General features: G+C 43.0%; 2 protein-coding genes across 3 annotated transcripts in view; both read left to right on the forward strand.

Moving 5' to 3' along the window:
* Window positions 1-8: 8 nt before the first annotated feature.
* tcp11l2 (t-complex 11, testis-specific-like 2) lies at window positions 9-7,351 on the forward strand. 2 transcript variants are annotated; one of them, XM_079335799.1, is made up of 11 exons: window positions 9-55; window positions 247-374; window positions 2,844-3,025; window positions 3,179-3,311; window positions 3,505-3,625; window positions 3,949-4,172; window positions 4,283-4,419; window positions 4,999-5,174; window positions 5,271-5,452; window positions 5,563-5,735; window positions 5,972-7,351. In XM_079335799.1, the coding sequence occupies exons 3-11, from the start codon at window positions 2,857-2,859 to the stop codon at window positions 6,232-6,234; spliced, it is 1,578 nt and encodes a 525-aa protein (XP_079191925.1). In that variant the 5' UTR covers window positions 9-55; window positions 247-374; window positions 2,844-2,856; the 3' UTR covers window positions 6,235-7,351. The 2 variants fall into 2 exon arrangements, with proteins under 2 accessions (XP_079191925.1, XP_079191924.1); XM_079335798.1 differs by lacking the exon at window positions 9-55 and having other exon boundaries at window positions 223-374.
* Window positions 7,352-7,810: 459 nt separating this feature from the next.
* The window catches only part of apaf1 (apoptotic peptidase activating factor 1), a 37,888-nt gene continuing 27,611 nt past the window's right edge, over window positions 7,811-18,087 (forward strand). The window contains exons 1-20 of the mRNA XM_079335796.1: window positions 7,811-8,122; window positions 9,029-9,202; window positions 9,358-9,547; window positions 9,674-9,871; window positions 9,988-10,177; window positions 10,581-10,693; window positions 10,823-10,954; window positions 11,050-11,288; window positions 11,383-11,550; window positions 11,846-11,977; window positions 12,158-12,271; window positions 12,435-12,619; window positions 14,772-14,898; window positions 15,207-15,332; window positions 15,410-15,550; window positions 15,756-15,881; window positions 16,105-16,251; window positions 17,049-17,177; window positions 17,390-17,515; window positions 17,869-17,988. Of these exons, the coding sequence (XP_079191922.1) occupies window positions 9,059-9,202; window positions 9,358-9,547; window positions 9,674-9,871; window positions 9,988-10,177; window positions 10,581-10,693; window positions 10,823-10,954; window positions 11,050-11,288; window positions 11,383-11,550; window positions 11,846-11,977; window positions 12,158-12,271; window positions 12,435-12,619; window positions 14,772-14,898; window positions 15,207-15,332; window positions 15,410-15,550; window positions 15,756-15,881; window positions 16,105-16,251; window positions 17,049-17,177; window positions 17,390-17,515; window positions 17,869-17,988 (2,847 nt within the window). The 5' untranslated portion in view covers window positions 7,811-8,122; window positions 9,029-9,058. The remainder of the gene's footprint in view (window positions 8,123-9,028; window positions 9,203-9,357; window positions 9,548-9,673; window positions 9,872-9,987; window positions 10,178-10,580; window positions 10,694-10,822; window positions 10,955-11,049; window positions 11,289-11,382; window positions 11,551-11,845; window positions 11,978-12,157; window positions 12,272-12,434; window positions 12,620-14,771; window positions 14,899-15,206; window positions 15,333-15,409; window positions 15,551-15,755; window positions 15,882-16,104; window positions 16,252-17,048; window positions 17,178-17,389; window positions 17,516-17,868; window positions 17,989-18,087) is intronic.

Below are 18,087 nucleotides of genomic sequence, written 5' to 3' on the forward strand. Positions count from 1 at the left end.
CACGGAGGTCACATCCCACGTGCGTCAGAGCGGAACGTACCATGTAGACCAGAAGGTTGGACAAGCGTTTGAATTCATTTTACAAGAATGAAAACTAATGTCTGATTTTAATGTATCTTTTTAAAAGTCATATTTGCACCTAACATTTAAATCTCATAACTTACGCATTATGTTAGCCTTTACTTAAATAGATAAATGAATACCCCTATTTTAATAAATGGTTTCGCTTGTTTTGTCCTGGAGTAGAGAGCAGAGCAGACTGGCGAAACAAACGAAGGACCTTTAAACTGAGAAAAGAAACCGGACGACGAGTCCTGCTTTGCAGCTGAACTATTTGTTTGCTGTCAGTCTCCCATTACGGAGACGTGAATGAGGTAAGAAGAGTTTATTTTACCTTTCTTGAAGAGTCGGCTGGCTCTGTTTTCAGAAACTGTCAACTTTCCTTTGAATATGGCTTCGTTGTCATTGTTGTTGTGACACGGAAACTTTTGGTATAATCGTCGAAGGTTCCCGAAGGCATCTAGTTGCAAACACGGATGTGATATAGAGGACATACAGGGCAAATTTCTCTATTTATACACGGTTGTTTTGCTAAGGACGTTTTGATTTGATTAAAAATAGAGTTATGTAAACGCTGGCATAGCCGACTGTAAATGTTAGTGAGGATTTGACATTAGTCTAAAACAAATGTTCTCTTCTATGAGAGATGTGTGTGTATGTGTGCTTCACCAATTTCTCGGTTTATAATCTGTCTGTGCCCGGTTGTTTTGACCAATGTGTTAGTTAAAGTAACAAAGACTGACATTTTAATGCTGCCACACTCTAAACAGCAGTAAGATTACAGATGTCAACAACAAATGTCTACTGCAACAAAAGCGTAACGCATCATTACTGCACTATATGATTGACATCTGGCATTATATCAATAAAATACACTATTTTAAGTGTGCACAGTGTTCTTGTTTTGGTCTGCTGCTCAGATCACGTGTACCCACTTCTCACGCGTCTGTGGATATTTTTTTTTATCCATGTGCAAGGCTCTGTAACCAAACATTTTCCATGTAGGGGTGAGTGACGTGGAGCTGCAGCCAATAGAGACAGTCCTCGTGTTATTGGTCCTGCCTCCTTGATCCACTGCTTTGTTTACAATATACTGCAGCGAAATCTGGATCCCATAAGGCTGCCTTTGTCTCTGTACCACTGTGTACCCATACTCAAGAGAAGTCATTTCTACATGTTTTTTTAAAATATGATATTCAATCAAACAGCCTTGACAAGTGATGATACTGTTATCAGCATATTGCCTTCCAGAGCTGTCTTTTATAAACATTCATCATCTTAAACAGTCCTTTATCATTTGATTAAATCTCTCATAGTCATAATTTTTAATAATCTTAATTTGCAGACAGTGGGTCCTTTTTTATAGCAGTTTTCTGTGTTTTATGTGACCTGACTGTCAACAACCCCCACAATCAACTTCAAGAGGATTTCTGACGATGAAGCAGCACATGACAGAGTAGGTCTAATCCGTAATCAGTTTCTGGACTGTACCATCACTCTGGATAATCTCTGAAAATTGGCCTACTGGGTGGCTCGTGGCCTAGCTGTCAAGTCTAGCAGATGATGTAATGAATGAGCAGTGGACACAGCAGGGGTCCCCCCCCCCCCCCCCCACACACACACACACAGAAGCCCTTGGGCTATCTTTAAACCCAAAGAGCAGCGAGGGAGTGTGCATTCACTTTTGGCTGCAGATAACTGAGACCAGGGACAGGAACTATCGAGGGTGACCCTGCCAGCACTGTATGTCTGAGATAATATTAGAAAGGAAGATGCCTACTACTCAGTTAATCATGTAACAGTAATCTACATACCTTTTTTGTGGCTGTATTTAGCCAAGAGGGGTTGTTGTGTTTCTGTGTTTGTCACAAAAAACATGAACATAAGCGTAGCCCTTTTGGTTTTCCTCCAAACACCATTTGTTTGTGTTGACTGGTCTGTGTGTATTTGTGTGTCAGACAGAATCCACAGGTGTAACTGGATCGTTTGTCGACTTGGAAGCACCTCTGTTGTCCATTGTTGCCCTGGAGAAACAAGTGATCAGCCGGGATACAGTGTCCCCTTTATATCCTCAAGAGAATCAAGCTTTTGTTTAAACCTAGATACTGAAAGGATTATCTCCCCCCCCCCCCGTTAAATCATCAGATGTGTCACATGCAGGACTTCATGCACCTTCAGAGAAGTTAATAAGGTTGTGATGTTGACACTCAGAACTGCGTTTCCACGGATACCAGTCCTGCAGACGGTTTTATTGACCTTGTGTTTGTGAACTGCCTCCTCGGCAACAGCAAACGTTTGGTCGCTGCGCTTCTCCTACCGCCAGTACGAGCTAAGTCTACCTGTCAGGTCTGTCTTACTTTGTTGCTCTAACTCCCCTAAAAAAGCTGGGATTTGTAGTTTTAGCAGATGTTTCTCAAATAGGAGTAAAAAAATAAATAATTTTGTGGTGGCCATTTTTATTGATTGAGAATTTACTGCTGCAGACTTGTACCTCTGTGAGTAGCTTTAATTCGACTATAATGATTGTTGTTTTGGGAGATGTCACCGCGTGTACCTGGTCCATGAATGTGTTTGAAAAGTTTTTGGTGCTGGAATGATTTTTTGTTTTTGACAACAGCCTCCGAACAAGAAAGGAACGATAAACCTTCTAAGTGTCTGTATCGTCAGTAAAATACTTCCTTAGCTATGACTTACCGACCAGACATAACGTTAGAAAACAAAGAGTCAGTTTGCTGGAGTTCTCGCAAACAAGTAAAAGCTCATGTCTGTCCCCTTGTTTGCAGCCGTTGAGCTGCGATGCCTCTAGAAAACGAGGGACCTTCGTCCACGTCCGGCGGGGAGGAGCAGAGCAGTGACGTGGAGTCTTCCTCGGAGCGTTGCGACAGCACGACGTCGGCCAGCGACGTGGACTGTTCCCGGGAAAGCTTCACCAGCGACTGCTCCAGCAAACATTGCTCTCCTTCCTGTGAGTTTCAGTCACAAACAAAATCATATTTTCACGCTTACTCTCTCTCTAATGACTTTCACTCAGCAGATGATTTTATGCTGCATTTATTGTTTTTATTTTAACACTTATTTGTCAATTTACAAAGTTTCTCTCAATCTTTTGCCTCCACAGCAAGCCCGCCCAAAATCCTAACCATGGATGAAGTCATGGAGTCTGCCGAAGATCTGTTCAACCTCAGACTCGCCCACGAGATCACTGTGAACCCTAACTTCCGCCTGGACCCCAAAAGCCTACCTCAGGACAGGTACAGTGTTGATAAAACACTGAGAAACACAATAAACATTCACTCAAACAAAAACATTTTGTAAATGGTATGTAGGTGTTATTTCTCTCGTACATAATCTCAACCGATGCATGAGATTGAACACTTGGCATGAAGGACTTTAAAATGACAGTTAATATCACTGTTAATCCAAATCCTTCATTTCCTTTTGTAGTTTATGGAAGATAGTGAAAGATACTGTCCACAAAGCATTCTGGGACATCTTGGAGTCTGAGCTGAACGACGACCCACCCGTGTACGGCCAAGCCATCAAATTGTTAGAGGAGATCCGAGAGGTCAGTGAACGCAACGTGAAGCTTCTATGTAATCATTGTCATCAATTAGCCTTCTGTTTTGCCTACTTATTTGCTACTAATTTACTTATTTGCTACTAATTATGTCTACTGATGTGCACGTTTTTATTTATTTATTTATTTTTTCTTTTGTGTATGTTTTTCTTTTCTTTTAACAAAAAAAAACATGCTTAAAATGTCTTCTCTTCTGCTTCTCTTTTTGTGACTTTTCTACATATAAAATTAGTTTCAGATAAAAAACACTGATCATTTAATTTATAACTAATTAGTCACTATAAAGGGAATTTATTTTCCACCTCATCCAGATCTTACTGTCATTACTTATTCCTGGGAAAAACCGGATGAGGACCCAGATTACAGACGTGCTGGATATGGACCTGATTCGTCAGCAGGCTGACAACGACGCTGTAGACATCCAAGGGCTAGCCTCTTTTATCATCACCACCATGGGCAAGTTATGTGCTCCAATTAGAGATGAGGAAATCAAGAAGCTCCAAGAAAGCACAGATAACATCGTGCCACTATTCAGGTAGGTGCACGAAAGGACTTCAACACAATTTCTCAACTAAAAAAACAAAACAACTGAAGCCACGATAGAAGAAAGGCGCTCACAGTGGCTCTTTCTTTCTTACACACCAGGGAGATCTTCCGTGTGCTGGACCTGATAAAGGTGGACCTTGTCAACGTTGACATTAATAATCTGAGGATTGTGTTGAACAAGCACGGTGTGGAATATCAGAGGGAATGTTTTCAGAGGATCCTGGACAACACGCCAAGTGAGTGGGGCGGGGTGAAATAAGCATCTCTTTATATTTTTGGAGATTTGATGTCATAACAGTGATGTGACAAGTGATGAAGCCACACAAACGATCCATTGTGAGGTATAAATGTACGGACATTTGCTTCCATAAAGTCCATTCATTCCTCATTATAGACCAATAAAAATATCAATATCTGTCTTGTAGTTTGGCCGCTTGCTGGAGAAGTAATAATATGAGACTACTAATGAGGCCAGTATAATATTTTCAGTAGTTTGGTTGAAAGAATATAAGTCAACAACATTGCGTGTGGTTGACATAAAGTACAATTAATTTGACAGTACGATGAAAACAAAAACTTGAGAGGCTAGCTAACTAGATGTGTCGTTGTAATTGAAGGCTTTGACCTCCCTGCTGCTCTCATTACTAATTTTAGATTACAGGCTGATACGCAGCCAGCACATTTATTTAGACAGTTTCACCTGAACTTTGAGCGTTCACCCAGAAGATGGTGCCAAAGAAAAATGTGGTCAGATATTTGGTCAGGTGAGTTTCTTTTCCCAGCACACTGTTGTTCTAAAGAACACATTCCTGCAGACGCTTTGCAGCACACCACGTCCTGGATGAAGTCGGCGCTGGAGGAGCTGCAGTCGGTTATCGTCCCCACAGAGCAAACCAAAGGAGAGCGAGTTGTACCCGGGCCTTTTCAGATCATCAACGCCGCCTTCCTCAGCCTCCTCACATGGGACTACAGTAAGAGGCCTCTACCTGAGGTGAGATTTGACGATATTATTGTAAACCACAGAGTCTTTCTTTTTTTTTTTTTTTTTTTCTTTTCAAGATATTTATTCACTTATTCTCCATTTTAGACGTTGGTGAGTGATGAGACACGACTGCAAGAGATTCAGTGGCAGCTGCAGCGAGTCCAGGCGGTGAACGAGGTGCTGCTCATTGTCTACAGCACCATCGGAGGCCCCATCCAGGGTCTGTCCTCCCTGTCCGAGCGCCTGAAGAGGATGACGAGCGTGCTGCTGGAGGGGATGCACAGCCCGTCAGTTCTTTCTTTTCTTTTGATCTTTGTTCGAGCACATACTCGAGAGGTTATTTACATCGTGCTGGGCAGGAAGTAGCTCAAACCAACACTCCTCTCTCTTTCTTCAGGAGCTTTAAACTGCAGGAGGCACTAGAGGGCATCAGCGCTCAGATCAGCTGTGAGCTCAACAAGTCTTTAACAGAGAGAGGCTATCCTGCACTCAGTCCAGCACTGCAAGACGCACTTAAAGGCCAGATCTGTAGCATCACTCAGGAGGACAACCCCATCCGCACTCTAGTTGGTGAGTTAAATAACCGATGCAAAGTTGTACTATATCATTTTCCTGTGGGGAAAAAAACAGTAATGGGGTGAATTCTTCTTCTGTAATGTGATCTGATCCAGTTTTAGAGTTCTGTTTTTCTTTCATTTGAGAAAGAAGTCTTCTCATGATATTCTCCCAACCTGGTGGAAACGGCTGTGCCCACAGGTTTCTTTCTTCAGTATTTCTCACCTGTTGTTTTCCCCGTCTCTGTGCAGAGGATCGTGTGCAGCAGTACTTCGCGGCGCTCATTATCGCCCCGAAACCCGAGGTCAAACTTGAAGAGGTGCCAGCCGGTCTGACTGCCATCAAACCGGAGCTGGCGTTGATCGGGGGGAAGTTCGTCTCCCTGGTCAACTACAACAAAAGTGTCTATGGTCCTTTCTACGCAGATGTCATCAGGAAGCTGTTGTTCAACGGCAGCCCACCAGCAGCTAACCCTCCTCAGGATACCCCAAAAGACTCTGCCATCTCCAAATAAAAACAACCTAAACTGTGGCTCATGCCGCCTAAGGAGTCTCTGTGCTTGTAGTCTTAGCTTTAGCTAGCGAGATACTACAACAGCTTGTCAGTGCTACTGCTTTACATACAGTACAACAGTGTGCCCCAACAATTGGGGTTACCTTTAATGTATTATTGATGTAGTCTCTATCACTACATGTAGCAGTGGAGGCTCTGCACCTTAGGCACCAGGAGATCAACATTTAATATGACCAGCATTCTTTGTGACAGAGGCTTTTAAATATGTTCTCCTATCAACAGTTACATCATATGATACATGAAGCAGTGTAACGACAATACATTGCTGGACCTAAGAGTGACACCGACATGTTCAACGAGTCTGCAGGTAATCTCCTGCTTTTGTGGAAAGATAAAAGAGAAACCCTTAGTTGTGTTTTAAAACACACCGAAAGCTTTTTAAAGCAGAGACAAAGATGGATATATATTTAGACGAGTAGCAGAGAAGAATAACAGAGACTCTACATTCAATATGTTTATCTACAGTAGCTATATGGCGTAACTACAGATCACTTTGGACACATTTATGCAAACCTTACGATAGTTTTACTTTTCCCCTTTGAATTAGTCCTTTCGATTGTTCTGCTTTTACCTTTTTTATTAACCTGCCAGAGAACCGAGTTTGTTTTCTTTACAACCTACTGATGTTTCGATAGTACAAAGAAAATGTTTTTTATTTTTTATTTTGCAGAAGAAATAACTGATGTCTGCATGAGTAGCTGTGTTGGTGATTTTTGTTCATATTTGCTTCGTTTGAGTATATGTTATATGATGTATGTTCTATACTTTACTTGCTGCCAGTGGACGACTCGTTGTGTCCATTAAGTTATTGTTTGTTACACCTCGAGGTACTGTAATTGTTACAGTATTGCTTTGTTGGCTGTTCGAACCTGTTGGGAAAAAAAGGGTCAGAACACAAGTCATTTTGATACATTTCCAGTGGACTGATTCCTGTTGAAAGAAAAGTGTTAATGGACTTAAACAGAAGTTTACATGAAAATGTGGGAAGGTATTGTTATTTTTTTCTTCCTGTACTACAGTTAATATAAAAAAAGGATTAAAAAGAAAATGTAATGTTACACTGTATGAGTCTGTGTTTGTATATGATGGACACATCAAGACACTTTATTCATCTCCTGGGTGAAATTCAGGAGTTTCCCATAGTTCACAAGTTAGAAAAATAGAACAAACTTTTTGAAAACAAAATAACTATTAATTTAAAAATTGCATAGATATTAACACATTTTTAAGCTTTGCTGTCATTGTTAATAAAATGGGATGCTGGATGAGCATTTTGACCTCTTGAAAGCCCCAGATTTGTAGCATGGATGACAACTATAGTATTTCTGGTCTTAGATTACATTAACATTAATTGTTCTGTATTAGATGCTTATGCAGTTGTTTTTGCTTCTTTTGCATTTTCTTTTGAATTTGCAGCTTTTTTGAATTTGCAGCTTTTCAGAATATGCTGCGCGTTTTGTTTTTTTAAACGTTTTTCATTTCATTTATCAGTTGTTTTACCCGAGCGTTTCACCCTACCGGCCACCGTAGATAAGTACCTCATGTAAACAGCATCAGTTTGCCCAGTTACACATTTGCTGTAAGGATGACTTCACCGGTCACATGGTTTAAAACTCGCGACGCCATTGGCTGCCTCGCACCGGGGAGCTTGTTTTTGTTGTGTATCAGGAAGCTCACTGTCAAAATTGGGCGTGTGGTGTAACGTTAACACTGTTGACTCAATCAATTTACGATTTACCCAGTGGAATTATAAAAAAAACAGGACTTCACTTTCCAACCTACAACTCTTCAATAAAGTGCCGTCCTCCTTTAAGAATAAGAAGACTTGTGTAAGTATCTACGTGTGGTTTGTTTTCTTTGTTTCATTTCCCAGCAGGACATAGTGAACTTGTCGAGACAAGTATTGAAAAGAGCAAAGTGTGTCAGATAGACGTTACTTTAGAGGTTTTAGATAATGTAGACCATGTGAGCAGAGTTGAATTTGTCTCTGACTTCGAGCATTTTCACATGAAGTGATCTACAAAGAGTGCTCACACACCTTTAGGTATAACTCCAGCAGCTGTAGGGAAGACAAGAATCAAAAGCTGTTAAAATAAGTAAGCCAGTAAGCTGTTTTCTTTAAGTGCTGATTTTTGTTATAATCTGTGTCTGTATGTTGTTTACTTTGTACTCGGCGAAGGCCTCTGTGAACAGAAGTTCAACTCTCACAGTTTCACTTGTGGGGAGTTTCTGTTCCTCTTTGCATTTTGCAATGTCATGTTTTACGGCACATACCTGCAAAAAACAAAACAGAAGTAACTCAAATAATTCAACACAGATTCCTCAAATGTTCATGGTGATGTCGTAAAATTACAATAGTCTTGACATAAAGAAGAATCTAAGTATTCAGTCAGCTGTCCATTTTTAAAAAAAAACCCATTACAGGTGAAGAGGGAAAAGAAATGTCTACTTTGAACTCCTTCTACCCTGAGGTCATCATTGTCCCACCTAGCAGGATTTCTCTCAGTTATTTACTATGCTAATATTCTTTGTATGTGTGCTACTTCATTGTCACTGAAAATGTACCATGCTGCATTGTGATTTGTCATTTCCTTTGGGTTTGTCTTCTCTGTACAACCAAACAAAGGAGCACCTGCACATTTTTCTTTATAAGGCCGTACAGCATGAGCCGCCGTCTCTTATTTATGTTCCCTGCTGAGCTCTAAAATCTTGTCCTTTTATTTGCGGTGCAACAGAACGCTGCATGGTTGCTACTCTGTGCAGAGATGGCGCTGGAGGAAAGGGCTCGGAGCTGTTTGCTGCGCTGTCGCCCCAGGCTGGAGCAGGACATCAAGCCCTCCTACCTGATGGACCACATGATCAGTGATGACACGCTGACCGTGGATGAGGAGGAGAGGATCATGAACAAGGTAAACGTCTGCGGCTGGAATCTGTGCAGAATTTTAAAAAGCGCTCTCCCTTCGATGTGGCAAATCATAGGTGTTTTTTTTTCCAGCACTTGTGCGAACATGTGATGTGCATATTGTTAGACCAAATCTCCTCTATAAGATCTCTTTATGTGCAGCCTAACAGGAAGGATCAGGCTGCTGCCCTGCTCGAGCTGCTGCTGATGAAGGACAACCGTGCATACATCTCATTCTACAACGCGCTGGTCAAGGAGGCGTATGATGATTTGGCTAATCTGCTTCACAATGACCTACCACAAACATCACCTAATGTACATAATGGCTCCTCTGATGGCTTCACATCGTATGGTGAGAGAGGGGGAATCTGTGGGTTGTATAGGTTATTATGTAGGTCTGTTTTGCTTAGGAATGTTGGGGCTTTACAGTCTCCTGTCCTGTCCTGCCTGATCATTTCTTTTCCCGTTTGGCCAACAGTCCAAACCGTTCTGAGTGAAGGTGGAGTACCACAGAGGCCTGTTGTGTTTGTCAGCAGACCAGAACTTGTGAACCAGGTCAGAGAGAAACTCTACCGGCTCCAGAAAGAGGCCGGCTGGGTAACTGTCTATGGCATGGCAGGTTCTGGTAAATCTGTTCTGGCTGCAGAGGCAGTCAGACACCAAGGACTCATCGAAGGTGAATAATCTTTGACCAGCTTTCACTGCCTAATACAAACTGTTAAAGGCCAAAGAATACGCTTCTAAGAATTGTAGTAATCCCGAACTCCGTCTCTCCTCCTGCCTTCCCCGCAGAGTGCTTCCCCGGAGGGATCCACTGGTTGTCCATCGGTCAGCTGGACAAACCAGATTTGCTTGTGAAGATCCAGTCCTTGTGTTTCCGTCTGGAGCAGAGCCTGGATTCACAGTCTCTCCACCGCTCCTCCAGCTCTCTGGATGAGGCCAAGGAGCGCCTGCGCTTCCTCATGCTGCGCAAATATCCAAGGTTACTCAATATTCATATTCACATGATGTGCTTCGTGTTCATTGGATGTATGAATAGTTCAAAGTCTTTTGTTGACTTAAAATGCAAAAGCACACTTATGTAGGTCAAATGGGCTTGTTGGTGTTACTGTTGATGCTTTTTACGGATCGTACTCTGTTAGGCAACGCTATGAAACTGAATGATGTTCTACATGAGTCATACAAAAGAAACAAAGACTGAAGTCACAGCGTTTCATAAGATGTTTCATAAGAATCAGAACAAGTCACAGCCCATGAATGATTTTTTTACATGTATGTAGTGAACGACACATTTTTTTTTAAAATCATTTGTCAAAAGATGTGGTTAACATTGGTTCATTGTTTTCTTGTCTCTGAACACTCGTCTGTTTTCGTTGACCTCTCAGATCTCTGCTGATTCTCGATGACATCTGGGACAGTACCGTATTGAAAGCTTTTGATATCCACTGTCGGGTCATTTTCACCACCAGAAACAGAAGCCTTGCTGATTCTGTTAGTGGTATGTGTGTTTTTTTTTGTTTTTTTTAACAATATACATGAGCGTAGTGTCATTATTTTATATACATCGCAAAAGACTGTTGTGCTGTCAAACATGTTTGTTTTGTGTGCTGTGCTTTTTATGTTGTAGGTGCGAAACATAAGGTTGAAGTGGATCGTGGTCTGGATGAAAATAAAGGACTGGAGATCCTGGCTCTGTACACTCAAACTAAACTCCAGGGACTTCCTGAAGAGGCTCGCAGCATCGTCAGAGAATGCAAGGGTTGGTGCAAGGAAAAACACTGCAATCATTATCTTTAATTAAAAAGGATGTTCAGCTCTAAAGAATGTCTACGTGTTTCCTCTTATTATCCCCAGGTTCCCCTCTTGTAGTGTCCTTGATCGGTGCTCTTCTCAAAGAGAAACCCAACCGTTGGCGTTACTACCTCACTCAGCTGCAGAAGAAACAGTTCAAGAGAATAAGGAAGTCGTCATCGTACGACTACGATGCTCTTGACCAAGCTATGGCTGCCAGCATCGAAGTCCTGCCTGACGAGCACCGAGAGCTCTACAAGGACCTAACTGTGCTGGAGAAGGACATCAAAGTCCCTGCAAAGGTTTGGCTACACAAACAAAACAACGACATCTGCACTGCATGGCTTATTAGAGCTATTTGTCCTTAACTTTCTTTTTTTTTTTTTTTTTTTCCAGGTGCTGTCTGTGCTGTGGGACTTGGAGCCGGAGGAGGTGGAAGACATCCTCGAGGAGTTTGTCAACAAGTCTCTCCTGTTTGTAGACAGTCACAATAAACCCTGTCTGTATTACCTCCACGACCTCCAGCTAGACTTCCTGGTGGAGCAGAATCGGACTCAGCTTGAGGTGAGTTTTTTAAGCAAACAACACGCGAGACCTGAAACAATTTTGTATTTTTGTTAAGTGGGCAGCGTTGTAAATGAACCAGTCGTCCTTTTAAAGGTTGTGTCAGTTGACTTACATTAGATGGTTAATAAGGCTCAGAAGTTGCTGGTTGTCATCGTTAAGAGTTGATAAATGTGTTAGTGGAACGCGTGGAACTCCAAAAATCACTATAACCTCGTCATTTATTCGTTACAAATCGGAGAAAGCCACCACTTTGTTACTTTCCATTCACTGTGACAGCCTCTGTTTTTTTCAGAACCTTCACTCGAAGGTGGTGCATCAGTACCAGCAGCACTACAGCGACGGTCCTCCAACATCAGGAGACGACGAATGCCTCTACTGGATCAGATTCCTCACACACCACATGGCCAAAGCCAACCTCTCCCAGGTGTTACACACCAACACTTTATTTTACTGATGTCATGTTAAATCCAAAACGAGTTATAATTGTGTTTAAAAGGAATCAAATGAGTTTGCATTGGCATGTATGAAGTGGCACAGAGTTCACAAGAAAGTGTTGAGGTTTTTCCCAACATCTCTCTCTCTCTCTCTCCGTCTCTGTATCCAGGAGCTCTACTCGCTCATGTTTTCTCTGGACTGGGTCAGCATCAAGGCCCGGATCATGGGTCCAGCTCACCTCATCAATGACTATGTAGAGTACGGACCCATTTTGGACAAAGAGGTGAGCAAGCAGCGTAACTTCCTGTGTATGGAACATGTGTTTGAATATAGAGCGCTCCATTATAAAATGTGAAAAGTGTCCCGATGTGAGTCTCTCCTCGAGGTGATATGAGTCAAAGTTCATCTGGCCTTTTTTTCCACACTTTCTGTTTGTTTCCAAACAGAATAGTGAAGTGCGCAGTCAGTTCCAGGAGTTTCTGTCGCTCAGCGGCCACCAGCTGGAGCAGCGGCCTTTCCCCGACGTGGTGCAGCTCGCTCTCTCTCAGCCACAAACCTCCGAGGTCTACAGACAGGCTCTGCTGCAGGCGCAGGGTCGAGCCAGCAGGGGGAAAATCTACATTGACTGGCTGTACGTTATCAAGCTAAGATTTGACTTATTTATATATATATATATATACTCAACAAAAATATAAACGCAACACTTTTGTTTTTGCTCCCATTTGTCATGAGATGGACTCAAAGATCTAAAATTCATTCCAGATACACAATATTACCATTTCTCTCAAACATTGTTCATAAATCTGTCTAAATGTGTGATAGTGAGCACTTTTGCTTTGCTGAGACAATCCATCCCACCTCACAGGTGTGCCACATCAAGATGCTCATCAGACACCATGATTAGTGCATAGGTGTACCTTAGACTGTCCACAATAAAAGGCCACCCTGAAATGTGCAGTTTTTGCTTTATTGAGGGTCTGGGGACTCAGAACCAGTCAGTATCTGGTGTGACCACCATTTGCCTCATGCAGTGCAACACATCTTCTTCGCATAGAGTTTATCAGATTGTCAATTGTGGCCTGTGGAATGTTGGTCCACTCCTCTTCAATGGCTGTGCGAAGTTGCTGGATATTAGTGGGAACTGGTACGCGCTGTCGTATACGCCGGTCAAGCACATCCCAAACATGCTCAATGGGTGACATGTCCGGTGAGTATGCTGGCCATGCAAGAACTGGGACATTTTCAGCTTCCAAGAATTGTGTACAGATCCTTGCAACATGGGGCCGTGCATTATCTTGCTGAAACATGAGGTGATGTTCATGGATGTATGGCACAACAATGGGCCTCAGGATCTCATCACGGTATCTCTGTGCATTCAAAATGCCATCAATAAAATGCACCTGTGTTCTTCGTCCATAACAGATGCCTGCCCATACCATAACCCCACCACCACCATGGGCCACTCGATCCACAACATTGACATCAGCAAAGCGCTCACCCACACGACGCCACACACGCTGTCTGCCATCTGCCCTGAACAATGTAAACCGAGATTCATCCGTGAAGAGAACACCTCTCCAACGTGCCAGACGCCATCGAATGTGAGCATTTGCCCACTCAAGTCTGTTACGGCGACGATCTGGAGTCAGGTTAAGACCCCGATGAGGACGACGAGCATGCAGTTGAGCTTCCCTGAGACGGTTTCTGACAGTTTGTGCAGAAATTCTTTGGTTATGCAAACCAATTGTTTCAGCAGCTGTCTGAGTAGCTGGTCTCAGACGATCTTGGAGGTGAACCTGCTGGATGTGGAGGTCCTGGGCTGGTGTGGTTACACGTGGTCTGCGGTTGTGAGGCCGGTTGGATGTACTGCCATATTCTCTGAAACGCCTTTGGAGACGGCTTATGGTGGAGAAATGAACATTCAATGCCCGAGCAACAGATCTGGTTGACATTCCTGCTGTCAGCATGCCAATTGCACGCTCCCTCAATGCTTGCGCCATCTGTGGCATTTTGCTGTGAGACAAAACTGCACATTTCAGAGTGGCCTTTTATTGTGGGCAGTATAAGGTACACCTGTGCACTAATCATGGTGTCTGATGAGCATCTTGATGTGGCACACCTGTGAGGTGGGATGGATTATCTCAGCAAAGCAAAAGTGCTCACTATCACACATTTAGACAGATTTGTGAACAATGTTTGAGAGAAATGGTAATATTGTGTATCTGGAATGAATTTTAGATCTTTGAGTCCATCTCATGACAAATGGGAGCAAAAACAAAAGTGTTGCGTTTATATTTTTGTTGAGTGTATATATATATATATTTGAAGTCAAGACCATTTATTTTGCAGTGCATCTTTTCCTGTTGGCCATACACAGAGACAGATATTTAAAGGTCTCATCCTCATCTTGGAATCAAAAGTATTTTTACTCAATCTTGTCTCGGTCTCAGACACGGTTGACTCCAGATTTTAATTCAAGACTGGTCACTACTGATGTATTGGAAAAAAAATAACGAATAGCTTCAATTCCTTAGTAGTTTATAGATGATGTCCAGAGAGTATCTCTTTTAAAGCAACTTAGTGCATGCACCAAACTTGGTCTACTTGGATTTGATCTATCCGGTGTAAAATAGTACACATAGAGAAAACAATAATTAGCTTTAAAAAAATGTAAGCCGTTGTCAATTCATTAGTACAGAAATACGGCACTAAATCGTGATCACAGGCTGCTTACATACCTTAACCTGTGCAATTTGTTTATTTATAAATGTTTTTGAATCCAGGAATAAGGAGAGTGTAGAGGGTCTGTCCCGTCTGGTGATCCATCCCCGCCAGGGCTCCATCTACTCTGCCTGCTTCTCCCATGATGGAGCGAAGATCGCCTCGTGTGGAGCCAGCAAGACACTCCGGGTATCTAAGCTAACATGTTTGAGTGTATTTATGTTTCATTTTAATGAATACTGCAAAATATTCAGGACAACCTACTTTACTGCTGACTGAGAAAAAAAACATGAAAATGTTAGTATTGTGAGACTGTCTGCTTGACCTAATCTACTTAAAGTGTTCTTCTTGTTCTTTAATGAAATATTTGCGGCAAATATTCTGTAAGTGATCCTCCTAATGATGTGTTTTTGTTTTAATTACTCCTTGCGTGTAGTTTCCAGCATGTTCTCTTCTTTAACTGATGAACATGTCGCTGTGTGCTTCTCTTCTTTCAGGTGTTCAAAAGCAGCTCAGGTGAGAAGCTCACGGAGATCCAGGCCCACGACGACGAGGTGCTGTGCTGCGCCTTCTCCCCCGACGACCGTCTCCTGGCAACCTGCTCGAGTGACAGAAAAGTCAAAGTAAAGCGAGACCTCACCCAGAAATCCGTCTTTCCTCTGTCATCATTTTTACGGTGTGTGTGTGTGTGTTTGTGCAGGTGTGGAACGTGGAGCGAGCCATGTTGTTGAGGGTCTTTGAGGAGGAACACGAAGAGCAGGTCAACCATTGTCAGTTTACAAACACAACACGACACCTCCTGCTGGCCACCTGCTCCAATGACAAGTTCATGAATGCCAAGGTGTGGATGTCCAACGTGCATATTTTTGATTGCCTGTTATTTTAACATGTTCTCCTTCCATCAACGTATGCAATGCTGCCACACATTACCCATAAAGAATGATATATCCAGAAACAGACTATAAAGAGAACACACCCTTTCTTTTATCCTTCTCTTTGTTTGTCTTTATCGCTCTCTTTCTTACTGCCTTTCTCTGTTTCTGCAGTTGTGGAACCTCAACAAGCGGTCCTCCCAGAACACCATGTTTGGCCACTTCGAGCCAGTTAACCACTGCTGTTTCTCCCCCGATGACACCTTTGTGTCTACTTCTTCGAACGACGGCACACTAAAGGTGACCGCCATTAAAGCAGACACTTGTGAATCTGTTCTTTTTGCACTTGAGGGATTCTACTCGGATGCACGGTGACACATCAGTCATTCTTTTGGTTTTTATCGCGAGTGAGCGGCAAGCGTGCAGAGGAAGCTGTGATTTGGAATAAATCTGTGGGAAGTTGCACAGAGTTCACTGATGTTGTTTGTTTGTTTGTTTGTTTGTTTGTTGGGCACACGCGCAGCTTTTCCAGGTGTCGTCTGCGAACGAGTGGAAGACGATCAACGTGCGAGACATGTTTGCAGAGAGCGATGAAGAGGTCCTCGTCAAGTGCAGCACCTGGACGGCTGACGGCAAGCGCATCATATGTGCGGCCAGGAACGCGGCTTTGGTGAGCGTTTTTAATCACGTGGCATTCGGCAATCATTCGCTGCAATGAAGAGCCGAATGCTCGTGTGGTGCATGTTTGGGCTAAAGATCCAACACCACTTAGTCCTCGCTGTCCTTGTTGTTGGTGTCTTGTTTAACTGAAGAGGACACCAAAGGGAGGCCGTTTGTCTTTCAGAGAGTCTCCTGAGTGTGTGTCCTGCTTGTATATGTGAGCGCCCCTCCCTCCACTTCTCTCCTGAGCTTCCCAACTGAGTCGGTCTGCTCCTGTAATCAGTCTCTCTGTGTCCTCTACGTCTCTTTTCATCCCTTCTTCTGGGAAGCAGCCCAAACGCAGCGGAGATGTCTGAGCTGGTGTCTTTGGTTTTTTTAAGGAGAAGAAATGTTGTTGCAAATGTGCTTTGCCTTTTATAGAAAACGGTTGTTTGGAACAGCACAAAGTAACACACTGATTTTAAATTAAAAATAATGCAACCTTCACGTTGTCATGATCAATCGCAGTGAAACCATCCAAATGATCGGCCAGCAGAGAGCACTGCTGAGTTATATGTTGGCCTGTTAAATTTCCCCAAACCCTGGTCGCACTGCAAACACCATGTTCATTTATAAAACGTCTTCTTTATTTGAATTCATAATTGGCTTCATCAGGAGAACCAAAGAAAAATAAAGGGCATAAAGGAAAAAGGGAGAGGCCATAAATTAGCTCTCCGTCTGTCTTTTACAAATAAATGACTTCCAGCTATCGCGCCTTCGTGGACGCATCACATTTCTGTTCATTTATTCCCGTCCCTGCTTCCTCAGGTGTTCGACGTGGAGACATCGGACATGTTGTTGGAGATCAGAACCAATCGTCTGAGCACGGTGCAGTACTGCCACGCCTGCCCCACCAGTAACCTGCTGGCTATCGCTTTCTCCAACTACGCTGTAGAGGTACGACACATGGGCTCTTCTCTTTTAAAACATTCACCTGTACAGAGGAGTTTATTCAAGATGTACTCAAAATACATCCAGATGTTTACACGTGTTTAAATTAAAGCTGCAGTTAGTGTATCCATGAATACTATTTCCATGTCACGATAATATTGTTGAATTAAAATGAATATGCTAAAGTAGAGTTCTGCATGTGTGTGTGTTTCTTCCAGCTGTGGGATTTGGAGTCCAGTAAGAAGATGGCCGACTGCAGTGGTCACCTGAGTTGGGTCCAGCGTGTGCAGTTCTCTCCCGACGGCTCTCAGCTGCTCTCCTGCTCCGACGATCAGACTGTCAGGGTGAGAGAGACTCCTCAGCACGCGTTACCGTCTTACACTGACGCCGCCGCTGTTGTTGTTGAAATGAGCTCCTGTGGCGGTGAAAAAATAAAGCCACGCTAACACCTAGCGTCACGAGATGACTAAGCAGCACGGCAGCTGTCATGTGTCAGACGCCGAAACGTGAAAGGAATTCTGTGTCAGCTTTCCAGTCAGAAAATCAGATGATATGATATGTGTAGAGAACACAAAGCTACTGCAGGAAGCTGTAGGCTGCAGTTTGCCTTTGCGAGTTTTGTTTTAGGCTATATATCATTTCGGGCACTTTTCAAATCCTTCGTTTTTTTCGTTTCCTGTCTTCGTGTTTCAAACAGTTGTGGGAGACTAAGAAGGTGCACACCTCGTCGGCTGTGTGCCTGAAAAGAGACTCAGACGTTCTCTTCAACGATGAAGGAATCGTCGTGTCGGCCGCAGACAACTGCAACAGACTACAGGTTGGCAGGAGAGAGAACGAGAGCAAAGACTGAATAAACAAAGTCTGACAAGTCTTACTGTAGCGTGATGCGACTCGATTAGGATGCCATAGAAATACA

Source organism: Symphodus melops, assembly GCF_947650265.1.
Source record: "Symphodus melops genome assembly, chromosome: 22".
NCBI lineage: Eukaryota > Metazoa > Chordata > Actinopteri > Labriformes > Labridae > Symphodus > Symphodus melops.